At 38.8% G+C, this 14877-nt stretch overlaps 1 protein-coding gene across 1 annotated transcript in view; it reads right to left on the bottom strand.

Moving 5' to 3' along the window:
* LOC115222227 (intraflagellar transport protein 80 homolog) overlaps positions 1-14877 on the bottom strand; it is a 522946-nt gene that overhangs the window by 193569 nt on the left and 314500 nt on the right. Inside the window, exon 15 of the mRNA XM_029792388.2 lies at positions 4663-4834. Within this exon, the coding sequence (XP_029648248.1) occupies positions 4663-4834 (172 nt within the window). The remainder of the gene's footprint in view (positions 1-4662; positions 4835-14877) is intronic.

The raw sequence follows: 14877 nt of genomic DNA, 5'->3' as shown, positions 1-14877 counted from the left end.
AAATATATAATATATATATATATCAGTATATATAAGCACAGAAGGTGTGTAAATACAAGTATATATATATATAGACAGGGAGAAGATAAGTGTATATAAATTCAGGAGAGTGAATGAGAATGAAATAATACCCTTTCAAATTGATTTTAATGAAATTTGTTTAAAATGCATTTATAATATCTACACAATGCTTTTGTGCGTCCATAGAATTTCTTGGTGGCAGTCTATTGTTAATTATCGTTCCCAAATCCTAAAAATTCTCTGTGATCAAAGTTGCTCTCCTGTATACACGTAATTCCATCGATATTAAAGAGAACTCTAGTTTCAGAATAATAACAGTCTTCATCTGTTAGAGTCAAACTGCCATCCAGGTCAGACATTTGTTCATTCTTCTGCTCTAAAAGGTCTTTGAACAGTAATTCATATTCTATTCCGACCATTGTATTGGAAGTGCTCCATTTTACAAAAGATTTCATCACCATTTCTCATGGAAGACTTTCCGATGCCTCTTTCATCTATTCTACGACAATGTCTTCATCTAGTCTTACTGACGTAATTCTAACCCACTTCTATTCATGGATCTCAGACTCCATCTACCTGAAGCACGGAACTTTTGAATAATATTTTATTAACTTACATCAATGGAAAGTTGTTGTGATTTTACTCCAACGCCCAGACAGGTAACAACAATGGCCAGGTAGGTAACATCATGTCTCTTCACACATGTATCAATCTTTATTCCAATTTCTCAGACTGTGAAACCACAGAATCCCTCACATTTATCCAAAGCACAGATCTCACCCAGCATCTTAGTTTCCATTCTCTACAGTATATTCAATAACACACAACTTAAAACCAGTCGAATTTTTCAAACTTTTGTCTTTAGTGTTCAAGTTTCCAGTCATATTTCCGAGTAGAAACAGAATGCAAACATTTTAGTGTTATATTTTGGGATGGTCACTTTTATTTTTTTTTTAGTACACTGAGAATGGACAAAACAGAACAGCAGCAAACACATGGATGGAAGAGTCGCTGAAGAGGTCTCAGATGTGTGATGAAAGATTTCCAGACAATGGACATAAAATAAGAACAATAATAAATAATCTTTTCTTCTCTAGACACAAGGCCCAAAATTTTTGGAGAGGGGCCCAGTTGATTAGATCAACCCCAGTCGATTAGATTGACCCCAGTATGCAACAGGTACTTAATTTATTGACCTCCGAGAGGATGAAAGGCAAAGCTGACCTTGGCAGAATTTGAACTCAGAACATAAAGACAGACAAAATACTGCTAAGCATTTTGCCTGGCATGCTAATGATTCTAACAGCTCGCCACCTTAAGAACAATAATAAATGAATGAAGAATGAATGAATGAATATAAAGGGCATGTGTATATTTGGCAAGAAAAAGAGAAAAAATGACCATCCCAAAATATAATAATATCTGTTTCAGCAGACGTTTTCACATCAGAAATCTTGCAGAAAAATTCTTAAATGAAAATATTTTAGTAGTTCTGCAAATACTACTGTGCACATAGAGATGAGAAGTTTAAACAACCACCATTCGAGCATGGTCAATGCCAGTGCCAACTGACTGGCTTCCATGCCAGTGGAACATAAAAAGCACCATTTGAGAGTGGTCGATGCCAGTGTCATCTGCCTCACCCCTGTGCCAGTGGCACATAAAAGTACCATTCAAGCATGGTCGACGCCAGTACCGCCAAACTAGTTCTTGTGCCAGTGGCACGTAAAAAGCACCTACAACACTCTCAGAGTGGTTCGTGTTAGGAAGGGCATCCAGCTGTAGAAACATTGCCAGCTCGAATTGGAGCCTGGTGCAACCTTCTGGCTTGTCAGTCCTCAGTCAAACCATCCAACCCATGCCAGCATGGAAAGCAGATATTAAACAACGATGATGATGATTATGATGATGACAAATGTGAGAGATCTAAAACTGTATTACCAAATTCTGCCTAAAACAGTCGTATTTATCTTTGCACATGCTTTGATTAACATGTATGCCTCTTTTCACAACTTTCATATTCTTACTGATTTCAAATTTTGGCACAAGGCCAGCAACTTTGGGGGAGGGGATGAGTTGATTACATCGACCCCAGTACTCGGCTGGTATTTGTTTGATCGGCAAAGTTAACCTAGGTGCAGTCTGAATTCAGAAGGTCAGAATGGATAAAATGCTTCTGAGCATTTTGCCCGTTGGACTAATGACCCCTGCCAGCTCAACACCTTAGCACTGATATTTAAATTGACCGTATAACAGTATAACCAACATACCATACATTTATGTGTATGTGTCTGTGTGGGAGGGGAGTGTGTGTTAGTGCATGTATGCATGCTTGCATATGTGTGTGTCGGTGGAGGCACAATGGCCCAGTGGTTTGGGCAGTGGACTCGCAGGCATAGAATCACAGTTTCGATTCCCAGACAGGCATTGTGAGTGTTTATTGTGCAAAAACACCTAAAGCTCCACGAGGATCCAGCAGAGGCTGGTGGTGTACCCTCCTGTACGCTTTCACCACAACTTTCTCTCAATCTTTCTTCCTGTTTCTGATGTACTTATATTCCAAAGGGGCTAGCCTCGTCAGACTGTGTCACACTGAATCTCCCCAAGAACTATGTTAAGGGTGCACGTTTCTGTGGAGTGCTCAGACACTTACACATTAATTTCATGAGCAGGCTGTTCCATTGATCAGATCAGCTGGAACCCTCATCGTCGGGCAAGTGTCTTCTACTATAGCCTCGGGCCAACCAAAGCCTTGTGAGTGGATTTGGTAGATGGAAAGAAGCCCATTGTATATATTTATATATATATATATATATATGTATGTATGTGTCTGTATATGTTTGTGTATCTGTGTTTGTCCCCCCAACATCGCTTGACAACCGATGCTGGTGTGGTTACGTTCCCCGTAACTTAGCAGTTCGGCAAAAGAGACTGATAGAACAAGTACTAGGCTTACAAGGAATAAGTCCTGGGATCGATTTGCTTGACTAAAGGTGGTGCTCCAGCATGGCCGCAGTCAAATGACTGAAACAAGTAAAAGAGTAAAAGAGTATATAGATAGATATATATGCACATATACATAAATATAAATATATATTCTCTGCTGTACTTATTGAGTTGTGTTCCTGTTATAAAACCAAATTTTTATATATGTGCATGTGTGTGTGTGTGTGTGCACACATGCGAGTGTATATGTGCATATATATAGACGCACACATACACATGCATACACATATATATGTATGTATGCACACACACACACGCACATAGATATATTGTAGTATATTAATAGCATAAGAATTTCCAAGTTGGAAGCTTCACGGATGATCAAGTTGAAATAACTTTAAAACAATACCATTGATATACACACTAAAAACGGCTCTTGAACTGGTAAAAAGAAAGGCATTAGATGCAATATCCATCTTGCTGAAAACCTACTCTTACAAGAATACAGCAGCAGCAGCAGCAGTGGCAGCAGCAATGCTATTGTTACAGAGCCAACATGAGAAGCATCATAAAAAATGACGATGATGATAATGATGATGATGATGATGACGATGACTGTCGATGTAAATGGCAATGATGATGATGATGGTGATGATGCTGATGTCGAGATATAGGAATAATAATGGGAACAATAATAATAATAATAATAATAATAATAATAATAATAATAATAATAATAGCAATAATAATACCAATAACAATAATAAAAATAATAGCAATAATAAGTATTACAATCTTAAATAATAGTAATGACGAAGTTGGTTTCTAACAGCAGTATTAATAATAATAATAATAATAATAATAATAATAATAATAATTATTATTATTATTATCATTATTGTTGTTGTTATTATTATAATGATAAGCATTCAAAAGAAAATGTAAGGTAAAACCTAGATTTTATCTTTCAGAGGATAATGTTTGTGTTTTTGGGTTTTTTTTTTGTTTTTCCTGGTTTTAATTTTTATTTTTTAGTTCTGAAAGGAGAGAGGTGGTGCGTTGAGGGGTGGCGGTGTTATTCTGTTTGGTATCCTTTTTTTTTTTGAGAATGAATATTCAAAAACACACCAAAAAAAATCTACTCTTGAGAATTGAAATTCCAATGATATTTAAATTTGGTTATAGTTTTATTATCATTATTATTATTATTATTATTATTATTATTATTATTCGTGTTATTATCATAATATTTATTGTTAGTATTATCATCACTCATATTATTATTATGATTATTGTTATTATTATTATTATTATTATGATTATTGTTATTATTATTATTATTATTATTATTATTACTATTATTATTATGATTATTGTTATTATTATTATTATATTATTGTCGTCATCATCATCATCACCATCATTATTATTATTAACATCACTAACATCATCATTATCATTATAACTATAATCATCATCATTTAATGTCCGCTTTCCATGCTGGTTATTACTACTACTACCACTACTTCTACAAACACCACCACTACTACTACTACTTCTACAACTAATACCACCACCACCACCACCACTACTACTACTACTGATGCTGTTCTTAATGTTATTAATATCATCGTTGTGTTTGTTGAGAAAAAAAATTTAAAAAAAGGAGAGTGTAATACAGCAGGCTGCGTTTACCTTGACAAAGCGACAAAGCCGCACGGCCTCCTCCCACTTCCCCCCGTTCACGTATCCGTGAAGAAGCATCGGGTACGGTTTTATTGAGGAGCTGACAAGAGACCCTTCAGAACGTCGCATCACCACCTGATTACCGAGGAACTGCAGTATCTGGGGGTTTTTGCCGTACTCACTGAAATAGAAAAATACAGAGAAATATAACGATAAGACCCTCTGAAAGCAAGCATCAACCATCTCCATAAACAATATATTTTTATATATATAATGCATGCACATGAAACAAAAAGGAAAAAAAAACTTATTCGTGAATGGATCATTCATTCGTGTATGTGCTTACAGTGTGTGTAAGTTTCGTATGCACATATATGCATTTTAATATGCATTTCCTTATGTAACTAAGATATGTCTTTATTAAATATGTATAAAAATACTTACGTATTATACTCATATGCAGCTGCACACTCTAACATAAAAACACGTGTGCATTGCAGATACATAAAGCCTTAAAGTAGACATTCAAAAATTTTAATATATACATACATACATATATATATATATATATATATATATATATATATACAATATGTGCATGTATACATACATATATATGCATACATACATATATACAATATGTATGTGTGTGTGTGTGTGTGTATGTACATATTGTATATATATGTATGTATTATGTATATGCACATACAGACACATACATATATTTATATATGCACACATGCACACACTAGTGCAAACATGCTAGCTTAAAGATAGTGGGCCGTCACACGTATACATCTATATTGCAAGGCATTGTTCCCAATGATGAGAAAAACATCGTTTTTCCAAGTCTTGATTAAATATTATACAATCTCTCCCATTCTTTTACACATATCCTAACAAACACATTCTCCTACTAATTCTTCCCATTCTTTCACCCCCTCTCTCTCCCCCCTCGCTCTCATCGAAGAGTGTGATCATTGTGTGACTGGGGTAAAATCTGCCAGTATTGCATAGTGTGATCATTGCCAGCATCGCCTTACTGGCACATGTACCGGTGGCATGTGAAAAACAACATTCGAGCATGTCTGGACTGGGTGCCGCTGGACTGGGTGCCGCTGGACTGGGTGCCGCTGGACTGGGTGCCGCTGGACTGGGTGCCGCTGGACTGGGTGCCGCTGGACTGGGTGCCGCTGGACTGGGTGCCGCTGGACTGGGTGCCGCTGGACTGGGTCCCGTGCAGGTGGGACGTAAAAAACACCTTTTGAGCGTGGTCATTGCCAGTACCGCCAGACTGGCCCCCATGCTGGTGGCACATAAAAGTACCCACTACACTCTTGGAATGATTGGCATTAGGGAGGGCATCCAGCTGTAGAAGTTTTGCCAGATCAGATTGGAGTCTGGTGTGATTTGTATGACTGGGGGAAAATCTGCCAGTATTGCATAGCTAAGCAAAAATTATATACAAAGATTATATACAAGGACGCATTCGACCAGGCAGTTGAGGGTAAGATTTTACATGTTTATGCAAGAGTATATTTCCATACTTTGGTTGTTGAGTTCGTTTATATTCCCAGCGAGCTGACAGAAACGTTAGCAAGCCGGGCAAAATGCGTAGCCGTATTTCGTCTGCCATTACGTTCTGGGTTCAAATTCCACCGAGGTCGACTTTACCTTTCATCCTTTCTGGGTCGATAAATTAAGTACCAGTTACGTACTGGGGTCAATGTAATCGACTTAATCCGTTTGTCTGTCCTTGTTTGTCCCCTCTGTGTTTAGCCCCTTGTGGGTAGTAAAGAAATATATATTCCCAGCCCCAATAAATTCATTGGTAGTTCTAAGACTAGTAATTTTATTGTTACTTTGTCCTGAATGCTGAGGGTTTGTTAATGTTTTGGTAACAACTTATTTGTGATGAATAATGGAGCTGTGTGAGACGAATTTAATTTAGGACTTTGTGGTGTTTATAACTGAGATCAGGCATGTATACTCTTTACTCTTTTTACTCTTTTACTTGTTTCAGTTATTTGACTGTGGCCATGCTGGAGCACCGCCTTTAGTAAAGCAAAATGACCCCAGGACTTATTCTTTGTAAGCCTAGTACTTATTCTATCAGATTCTTTTGCTGAACCACTAGGTTTATGGGGACGTAAACACACCAGCATCGGTTGTCAAGCGATATTGGGGGGACAAACACAGACACACAAACATACACACATGTACATATATATACACCCACATATATACGATGGGCTTTTTTCAGTTTCTGTCTACCAATCCACTCACAAGGCTTTGGTTGGCTCGAGGCTATAGCAGAAGACACTTGCCCAAGGTGCCATGCAGTGGGACTGAACCCGGAACCATGTGGTTGGTAAGCAAGCTACTTACCACACAGCCATTCCTATGCCTATGTATATATACATAAATACATACATACCTATATATATACACACACATACAAGTATATGCATGCATATGCATACATAAATATGTATACACATACAAACATACACATATATACATATGTGCATGTATATATATATACAGAATGATACCCTTTAGCGAGCACATTGAGAAATGCGTAAAGCAACTACTACCACAATTTTTAATCTTTCCATTTTACCAATGTGCTATCGGAACACCAACACAAATTAGACTAAACAAGGAAACATTCTTCATTGAAGAATACAAGCCCAAACTTAACCATTCCAACATACTTATACAGAGAAATTCACTCCAAAAGAAAGGCAAAACATTTTAAGCGAATATCTCCCTTACACCAGAAGAAATCACTTATTACCTCCCCTTATCTGGAACTCTTCTCAACGTAAACATAACGATAACTCTTCTCAATGTAAACATAACGATGTAAGAAATTTGAAAAGCTGAACGCGAAACCGGTCATTTCTTCAAAAACTATGTCATTGTATGAAAAAAATTTATAACATTCTTCAGACATATTGACTCAAATATATATTTTTTAACCTTTTAAAACAAGCCTTCTGTAGTTTTTTCACTTTTTACTATTTTCTATATATTCAACCACGTGCTTTCACACACCAACTTTCTCACCTATATATATATATATATATACATATATATATATATGTATAACTTCATATAGCTATAGTTATATGCATTTATGTATGTGTGTATCATCATCATTATCATCATCATCGTTTAACGTCCACTTTCCATGCTGGCATGGGTTGAACGGTTTGACTGAGGACTGGCAAGCCAGAAGGCTACAAAGTTTCTACAGCTGGATGCCCTTCGTAATGCCAACCATTCCAAGAGTGTAGTGGGTACTTTTATGTGCCACCGGCACAAGGTCCAGTCAGGTGGTACTGGCAATGACCAAGCTCATATGGTGTTTTTTATGTGCAACCTGCACGGGACCCAGTCTGGCGGCACGAGCAACAACCATGCTCAAATGTTGTTTTTCACGTGCCACCAGCACATGTGCCAGTAAGGCAATCCTGGCAACGATCACACTCGAATGGTGCTTTTTACGTGCTACTGGCACAGGAGCCAGTCAGCAGCCCTGACAACAATCATGCTTGGCTGGTGCTTTTAACATTCCACTGGCATGAGTGCCAATCAGGCAGTACTGTCATCGGCCATATCAGCTATTTTGATTTCACTTGCCTCAACAGGTCTTCGCAAGCAAAGTTTATTGTCCAATGAATGAAGGGTACTCATAAATGGGGTAGTTATATACAAGTGGGATAGGCCATGGATTATGGTCTCACTTGGGTTGTTGGGTCTTCTCAAGCACAGCATATTTCCAAAGGTCTCAGTCACTAGTCACTGCCTCAGTGAAGCCCATATATATATACATATATATATGTATATATACACACATACATATATATATATATATATTATATATATATATATATATATATATTATATATATTCTTTATTTGTAGATTAATGAGACAACCAATGATTTCATGTGGAAAAAATCACCACAATTTTCAAAAGCAATCCACTTGGGAATGTTAGTTCATGTCTCCTATATGGATGGGAATACATGAGGTTACATGAGTGTATGCGGAGTTTCAAAATAAATATACAGATCAAGGGAGGAAAGTTATAAGATTATCTTAATTGTTATGTGTGTGAGTGTGTGTGTGTGTGTGGGTGAGTGTGTGTGTGGGTGAGTGTGTAGTTAACATATCATACAAATTGAGTAGGTTCACATAGAGGACTCCAAGTTTCCCAACAAGCCTTGGGTGTGAAGCTATTAGTAAACAATACCCATGATATTAGTCATAGGCATTGTGAGAAACTGCTAAAGAACAAAACCAATACTAACCAAAACAACTACTGAATTATTTAACCATCAGAAGAGAAAAACTCAATTATAAGATACACACACACACACACATACACACACACACACAAACAAACAAACACTTCATAATGTAACATTTGCAAAGTGTGTCAAAGTATATTTTAGCGGCAATATCATCTGATACAGAACTTAATATGCTGCATAGCATGGAGTGGATAGATATGTTCACAGTCATGAATAAGCTGGCCGCAGGTGAAACTCTGACTAGACTCTCCAATTTTAAAACAACAAATGCACACAGACACACATACCCACACACACACGCACACACACACACACACACACACACACACACACACCACACACACACACAAATACATTTATCGGCACAGACATCTGTGTATAAATGCGGCTTTCTTCCATACATGTTCACACACATACAAACATGTATATATATATATATTTAATGGGTGTATATTTGTTAGCAATACAACTTTCATTAAGATAAGCAGAAAAAGTTACCCCGTTGAGAAAATGTTTTATTATGTTTATCAAACAGTATTCGCAAAAACCGAACACCTTTAGTATAAGAATTACACCTTTATTACTTCGTTATGTCTCTTTTGTGTGTGTTGTGTATGTATTATATACATGTACATACATGTATACATACATACATATACACAAAGAGAGAAATATCTGCAAAAACTGTTATATATAAATAAATATGATTATATATACACACACGCATACATTTAGTATAATTCTTATAATATACATTTTAGAGCATATACACTAACATATGTACAGATGCATATTTGTAAATATATATATATATATATATATACATATATGTGTGTGTGTGTGTTTATACATATATATATATATATGCATATATATGTATATATAAACATATATTAACATCAAGTAAAAAGCACCATCCGATCGTGGCTGTTGCCAGCCTCGCCTGGCCCCCGTGCCGGTGGCACGTAAAAAGCACCACCCGACCGTGTCCGTTGCCAGTGCCGCCCCGACTGGCCTCCGTGCCGGTGGCACGTAAAAAGCACCATCCGATCGTAGCCATTGCCAGCTTTTCTTGGCCCCCATGCCAGTGGCATGTAAAAAGCACCATCCGTCCGTGTTTGTTTGCCAGCCCCACCTGGCACCTGTGCGGGTGGCATGTAAAAAGCACCCACTACACTCACGGAGTGGTTGGCGTTAGGAAGGGCATCCAGCCTAGAAACAACTGCCAGATCAGACTGGGCTTGGTGCAGCCTTCTGGCTTCCCAGACCCAGTTGAACTGTCAACCCCCTGCTAGCATGGAAAGCGGATGCTAAATGATGATGATGATGATGACGATATGCATTTATATATATGTATATATACAGACTCATACATTTACACAAGATATAGTTATATCCATTAAACTGTGTATGTGTGTGTGTGTGTATATATATATATATACATATGTATGTATGTGTAATATATATATATACATCCATATATATATATATATACATACATATATATATATGTATGTATATATATATATACATACATCCATATATATATATATATACATACATATATACATATGTATATATATATATACATCCATATATATATACATACATATATCATCATCATCATCATATATATGTATGTATATATATATACATCCATATATATATATATATATACATGCATATATATATATACATACACACACATATATATATATATATATATATACATGATGATGATGATGATGATGATGATTTATGCACACACATACACAGATATGCTAAGTACACCTATATATATATATAAACACCAACACACGTGCATGCAGAAACATCAGCAGGAATGAACATCCACTTAATATGTACACTTCAATAAGCAAAGATGCAGAAAATATGTAAAATAACCAACACAACCCTCCTTATTATTGCAGATAATATTCAACCAACCAAACTGAGAGAAAAGAATAAAATTACATGTCAGCATCTTGCCACTTCACTTCAAACACCACCAGTACCACGGCGATGCCAACATCACCATGACGATGCCACCAGCACCATAGTGACGCTGTCTGTACTATGGTAATGCCACCAGCACCATGACAACAGTGCCACCATTATGACAACACTTTTAGACCACGCTGATTTCACTAGCACCATGATGGTGCCACCAAAACCATGATGACACCACCAGCACTATGATAACGTCACCAACATTATGACAAAACCACCATCACTACAACAACACTGTCAGCACAATGACAACATCACCAGTACTGCACCAACCCCACCAATAATGCACCGACCTCACCAGTACTGCACTGACCTCACCAATACTGCACTGACCTCACCAGTACTGCACCACCCTCGCTAGTACTACATCGACCCCACTAGTACTGCACTGACCCCCACCACTATTGCAATAACACCACCTCCCTAATACTGCACCAACCGAAGCAGTACTGCACCAGCCCCCACTGGTACAATACTACAAGTGGCACACTTAGCCCAACAGCAAAATGTTGAGTCCTCTAGCACCACAGTGACACCACCACCACTACGACAACACCAACAGCACCACGACAACACTAGCAGTACTGCACCAACCCCACCAATAATGCACCAACCTCACCATTACTGCAACGATCCCATCAGTACTGCACCGACCTCACCAGTATTGAACTGACCTCACCAGTACTGCACCGCCCCTCCCCCAGTACAGCACTTCCCCCCCCATCAGTACAGCGCCCCCGCACCACCACCAGTACAGCATTGCCCCCCCCCCACCAGTACTGCACTGACCTCACCAGTATTGAACTGACCTCACCAGTACTGCACCGCCCCTCCCCCATACAGCACTTCCCCCCCATCAGTACAGCGCCCCCGCAACCACCACCAGTACAGCATTGCCCCCCCCCCACCAGTACTGCACTGACCTCACAACCATATTGAACTGACCTCACCAGTACTGCACCGCCCCTCCCCCAGTACAGCACTTCCCCCCCATCATAGTACAGCGCCCCGCGCCCCACCACCAGTACAGCATTGCCCCCCCCCCCCCACCAGTACTGCACTGACCTCACCAATACTGTACCAGCCTCACCAGTACTGCACCAACCCCCACCGGTGCTGCACTGACTACCAGCACTGGGACAACACTACAAGTGGCACACTTAGCCCAACAGCAAAATGTTGAGTCCTCCAGCACCGTAGTGACACCACCACCACTACTATGACAACACCAACAGCACGATGACAATACTAGCAGTACTGCACTGACTCCACCAGCACCAGTACAGCACTACCAGTGGCACAGTGACACCAGAAACACAATGCTGAGGTATCCAGCTCCATGATGATGCCACGAGCACAATGACAACACCAGCTGCACTACGATAACACCACCACCACCATGACAGTGTCAGCAGCCCCACAATTATTCCACCAGTGCCACACAAACCCCACCAGTATCACACCATCATTAACACCAATTTGATGGCAACAGTGGGGTCATACCAACCCCACTGCAACTGCCACCTGCAGTGTGGCACATGCACCTGCAGCAGCGCCTTGCCAAGCTCACCCCGTTCCACCAGTGCCACTGGCAGGGTTACACTCACTCCTCCTCCACCACCATCATTATAACAGCAGTGCCACTTGCAGTACCACTCCAACACCTCCAGCAGTGCCACTCCAATTCGAACATCAGCAGAACACCAGCACTACTACTACCTGCAGTGCTATTCCTATCCCATTTGCAGTGCAACACTCCACCACCACCACCACCAACAGCAACAACAACAACAATAGCAACAGCATTGACAATATCTATGACAATTCATAAAGCATTGAACCTGCAGACAGAAAAATCTGCAGTTCCGGCTGATGATGATGATGATGATGACAATAATTATGATGATGACGATGATGATGATGATGATGATGATGATGGTGGTGGTGGTGGTGGTGGTGGTGATGATGATGGCAGTGATGGAGCTGGTGGTGATGACGATGATGGCAATGATGATGATGATGATGACAATAATTATGATGATGATGATGATGATGATGATGATGATGATGATGATGATGATGATGGTGGTGGTGGTGATGATGATGGCAGTGATGGAGCTGGTGGTGATGACGATGATGGCAATGATGATGATGATGATGATGATAGTGATGACAGTGATGGCAATGATGATGATGGTGATGATGAAGGCAATAATGACGATGATGGTGATGATGATGATGATGATGGCAGGGTATGCTTTATGGCCTTGTGGTAGATTGATAAGAGTGGAAATACAGGCTGTGGTGGTGGTGGCAGTGACAAGGATTCTTGCAATGGTGGAGGAGGTAAAACAGAATCTGTGGCAATGTCAGTGTAAGTGGTGATGGCGGTGGTGGTGGTGGTAGGTTATGGTGGTTTGATGATAATGACAATGGTAATGATGATGGTGATGATGGTAGTGGTGGTTATCACAGTAGTGATGGTGGTGGCAGTGGTAGTTGTGCTCATAGTGGTGGAGATGGTTACAGTGGTGGTAGTAGTAGTAGTGGTGGTGGTGGAGGTTGTGGTGTTGGGTCAGGGTGGTCTCATGATGATAATGCCATGATGATGATGATGTTGCTGTTGTAGTAATTGGTGGTGGTGGTGGTGGTGGGGTGGTGGTGCCAGGTAAAAATAGAATGAAGATAATAATGACATATCGATGATGATGACAAAGATTATGACGATGATGACAATGGCAACGATGACGATGATGATAATAATGATGATGGCAGTGTTGTGAGAGGTGTTGGTCATAATGGGGTTGGTTGTGAGGCTGGTGGTAGGATAGATCAATCAATCAATTGACGGATGATATAAGCAATGGCATTCGGGGGTAATTATGAGGCGGCGAGGCAAAAGATTTTTGTCAGCAGTGAAGAACGACAAAGTCAAATGGAACTACTAATACTACTACTACTACCACTACTACAACTACAACTACTACCAGCACCACCACCACCACCACCTCCAAAGCAACTGCCACCATTAATACTACTGCTGTTGTTGTTTCGGTAATGGTCTTGGCATTGATGGCGACGATTGTGTTAATTCTCCGTGAGAAGTTCCATAAATTAAAGAAACTTTTTAAAAAATATAACTGCGAAGCAAGGAATATCCAAATGAAACCATGGAATCGAGGCAAATGTGAGCCACTGGAAGAATAAAAGAACGGGGGGAGGGAGACATTTTTCAACTAATAATAATAGTAATGATGATGATGATGATGATGATGATACTAGTAATGATAATAATGGGTGTAATAATAATAATAATAATAATAATAATAATAATAGTAATAATAATAATAGTAATAATAATAATAATAATAATAATAATAATAATAATGGTAGAAAATAATAAGCCAGTTACTGGATCAGTTGAGAAGCATAAAATTGGAAGAAAAATATTTTCAGGAAAATAAAGATATAAATAAGATAAATAAATAAATAATGACAAGCTTGAAATAACAATATAAAGAAATAAAAGTTTATATTTCAAGATATCGGAACAGAAGATACGAAACGAAACAGCAGTAAAAATAAATGGGAGTTGGGTGGTGACGGATGGCAGTGCGGAGCAGAAGATAGGAGGAGAAACATTTCAATGAAGTTCAATAAGAGTAAATATTGATAGCGCATTATATTATTATATACACTTCTTAGTTTAGTAAAAATTGTAATGGTGTTAATTCCGACATAAATTTGCTGGTGCACAAGCACATGCTGAAATGCATGAATATGCAGAAATAGATGCAGAAACACTCACACACATGCACACATGCACATTCACTCAAAGATAAAGACATGTAAGAAGGAATTCATTGATAATCCTCTTTATTCTTTGTACG

The sequence above is a fragment of the Octopus sinensis genome, linkage group LG19 (assembly GCF_006345805.1).
Source record: "Octopus sinensis linkage group LG19, ASM634580v1, whole genome shotgun sequence".
Classification (NCBI taxonomy): domain Eukaryota; kingdom Metazoa; phylum Mollusca; class Cephalopoda; order Octopoda; family Octopodidae; genus Octopus; species Octopus sinensis.
The sequence above is the reverse complement of the archived record's forward strand: the minus strand, read 5'-3'. Positions and strand labels throughout refer to the sequence as shown.